Source organism: Anopheles bellator, chromosome 2 (assembly GCF_943735745.2).
Source record: "Anopheles bellator chromosome 2, idAnoBellAS_SP24_06.2, whole genome shotgun sequence".
Taxonomy (NCBI): Eukaryota; Metazoa; Arthropoda; class Insecta; order Diptera; family Culicidae; genus Anopheles; species Anopheles bellator.
The window spans coordinates 37,584,461-37,587,116 of record NC_071286.1 but is presented as its reverse complement, the minus strand read 5'-3'; the positions used below and the strand labels follow the sequence as shown (position 1 = coordinate 37,587,116).

The 2,656-nt window shown below is 48.3% G+C and overlaps 1 protein-coding gene across 1 annotated transcript in view; it reads right to left on the bottom strand.

Moving 5' to 3' along the window:
• Positions 1-1,425: 1,425 nt before the first annotated feature.
• LOC131211428 (adenylosuccinate synthetase-like) overlaps positions 1,426-2,656 on the bottom strand; it is a 4,007-nt gene continuing 2,776 nt past the window's right edge. Inside the window, exons 3-6 of the mRNA XM_058204880.1 lie at positions 2,500-2,656; positions 2,245-2,399; positions 1,955-2,139; positions 1,426-1,759 (exon numbers count right to left, since the gene is read on the bottom strand). The exon at positions 2,500-2,656 is cut by the window's right edge and continues 1 nt beyond it. Of these exons, the coding sequence (XP_058060863.1) occupies positions 1,516-1,759; positions 1,955-2,139; positions 2,245-2,399; positions 2,500-2,656 (741 nt within the window). The 3' untranslated portion in view covers positions 1,426-1,515. The remainder of the gene's footprint in view (positions 1,760-1,954; positions 2,140-2,244; positions 2,400-2,499) is intronic.

Below are 2,656 nucleotides of genomic sequence, written 5' to 3'. Positions count from 1 at the left end.
GCACAGTATGAGGGTTCTCGATTGCTTGTGTCGTTGTGCTATTTCGATGGCCGGGTCTTGCTTTACGATACCGACTCAGGCCCACAGGAAGTGCAGCTTACGGCAGGCGTTCCCCAGGGGTCTGTTCTAGGGCCCCCGCTCTGGAACATCGAGCAGTCGCCAGCAGCCGAATTTGACACGAACTGTCAGGGCGAACGCGCCGGGAACCGCCACGAGGTTCGCCGGCCCGCGACGATCGCTCTCTGCTCCAGCCACCGTCGACGAGGACGGACGCCTTTCCCGGACCGCTGGTCCGAATTGCGTCAGTGGCGCCGACCGCGACCGTGCGTCGTTTCTATTCAGCGGCACCGCACGCGCGTCAGAGGACCGAAGCCCTAAGTCCCAAAGTTGTACCCTAAGTTCCAAAGTTTTGTGAATATACGTCTGGAGAACTTTATAAAAAATAAGTGTTTCAGTGTGTTTTCGACAGGAGGCAGCGCGCACCTTACGCTCTGCAAACTTCCATCTAAACTGGTGACGCCGGACGTGAAGTCCGGCCGGACGTAGCTGAAGTCTTCCTCGACCACACCTAAAAGTGAATTTAAAGCTGTTGCTTATTTCGGTAAGTAAATTTAAGCATCGGAAAGCATTTCTCGAGAGGTATTTACTTCTAAATCGTGAAAGTGCACCGCATCTGTTTACATTTTCAGCCGACCATGAAATGGAACAAAGTGTTATCCTGCTATTGCATGCCGACAACGCAGCGGACGATTACGACGGAGCGGACGATGTGACGATGCAAGCGGACTATCGAAAGCGACAACGCAGTGCTAAACAATTGCCAAAAAACAGTGCCATACTGGAGGGCTACATGAGGCGTGAAAACTAGCGTAAAATTAATTTGTAATGTCAAACTGTTTACGCCTCGGCCAAAACATGTACGTTTTGACAGAAGCGCAGCAGTTTGGCATTAATCGTTAACGTCAAACTTGTTACGTTACGCATCGTGTGTCCCCGCAGTATGGAATGAGAGGAAGAGAGAATAAAAATATAGGGGAAAATTCTCACGGCGCCCATCGGATTTTGTTGAAAATTAAACGGGTTGTTATTAAAGGTTGCGCGTGGTTGGAATCAATGGTGGCTTTATTCCGTCTGTAAAGGGCTGTGCACACAGAAACTGGAATGAACTGAAGATGGGAGAAGTAGATGCAAAAGAGCACGAACCTAACTGTTACAATCCGCTCTCGGCGGCAGATGTGTAACATGCGAGAATTCGAAAACTAAATCGTAGGCTTAAATATCGGCTATCACGCGTCAATGCGTCAATGCGCCACAATTTTAGTGTTTTATTCTCCCGGTTTCTTTTGCGCCTTCCCTTTTTTCCGAAATTTGCCGTAAACGATTGCGAGCGTTCATGGTCTTTTGTTTTTCGTCGATGGTAGGGAATTTTTTCAAGACCGACGAAACGAAAAACCACTAAAGCTCATCATCACTGGGTGCTGCTCAAACGGCGACTGGCTTTTCATTTTGTTTCATCTATTCTTTTACGCAGATAACCGACTCCCGGTCCTTGCCGACACCAATCCACTTCACTGGCACGCCCATCTCGTCCTCGATCAATTTAATGTACTCCTGAGCCTGCGCCGGCAGCTCGGCAAAATCGCGCACATTTTCAGTCGACTTCAACCAACCGTCCATGGTCTTGTAGTTCACCTCCACCTGCTCTAGATCGGTGATCGAACCGGGGAAGTAGTCGATCTCCTTGCCATTCAATTTGTAGCTGAAAGCGAAAAATAAACATAGTCCCAATGAGGTGACGTAATGAAGGCGCGATAATGAAGCATTTAATAAACCACTAAAATGAATTGTCCAAAATACCGTAATCGCGAGAGTTCAGCGAAGCGTTCAGAGAGAAATTGAGAAATTTGGATTAGATTGGGTTTTGCAGAAGCAGTTAGTAAGCCGGCAAACTTACCTAACGGCGACCTTGATCTCTTCTAGTGTATCTAAAATATTTAGTTTAGTCAAATATATCGCAGTATAACCGTTAACCATGGAGGTGTATCGGAGCAGGGCAAGATCGAGCCAACCACAGCGCCGGATTCGCTGCGTTGTGACGCTGATTTCGCCTCCGCGTTTCTGGAGCAAAGATCCAATTTCCTGTAAATCAAACAAAAACCAGGGATTTAACGAACGAATCGACAACGTACATTAAAGCAAAGTCTTCAGTCAGTCAGTCAGTCCTTCCTTGTCAGTCAGACTCACATCCTTGAGCTCCGTCGGGAACGGGCCATCACCTACACGCGTTGTGTAGGCTTTCACGACACCGACTACCTCACCGATCGATTGCGGTGGCAGACCGAGACCGGTCAGTGCTCCACCGACACTACAGTTGCTGCTCGTTACATATGGATAAGTGCCTAAGTTTTTAGAAAATCAGGACGAATGTAACATGTTTTACCACACACAAGCATCCACCCCGGAAGCCACATTGGTTATCCAGGATCTTATGTTACCTACCAAAGTCAATGTCCAGCATGGCGGCATTTGCTCCCTCCACCAGGACGGTTTTGCCTTCCTTGAGTGACTTGTGCACATACGACACCGAGTCGTGCACTAACGGTCTCAACCGTTCCGCGAATTCCCGATATCTAGTAACGTGGTAAAGGGCAAAGGT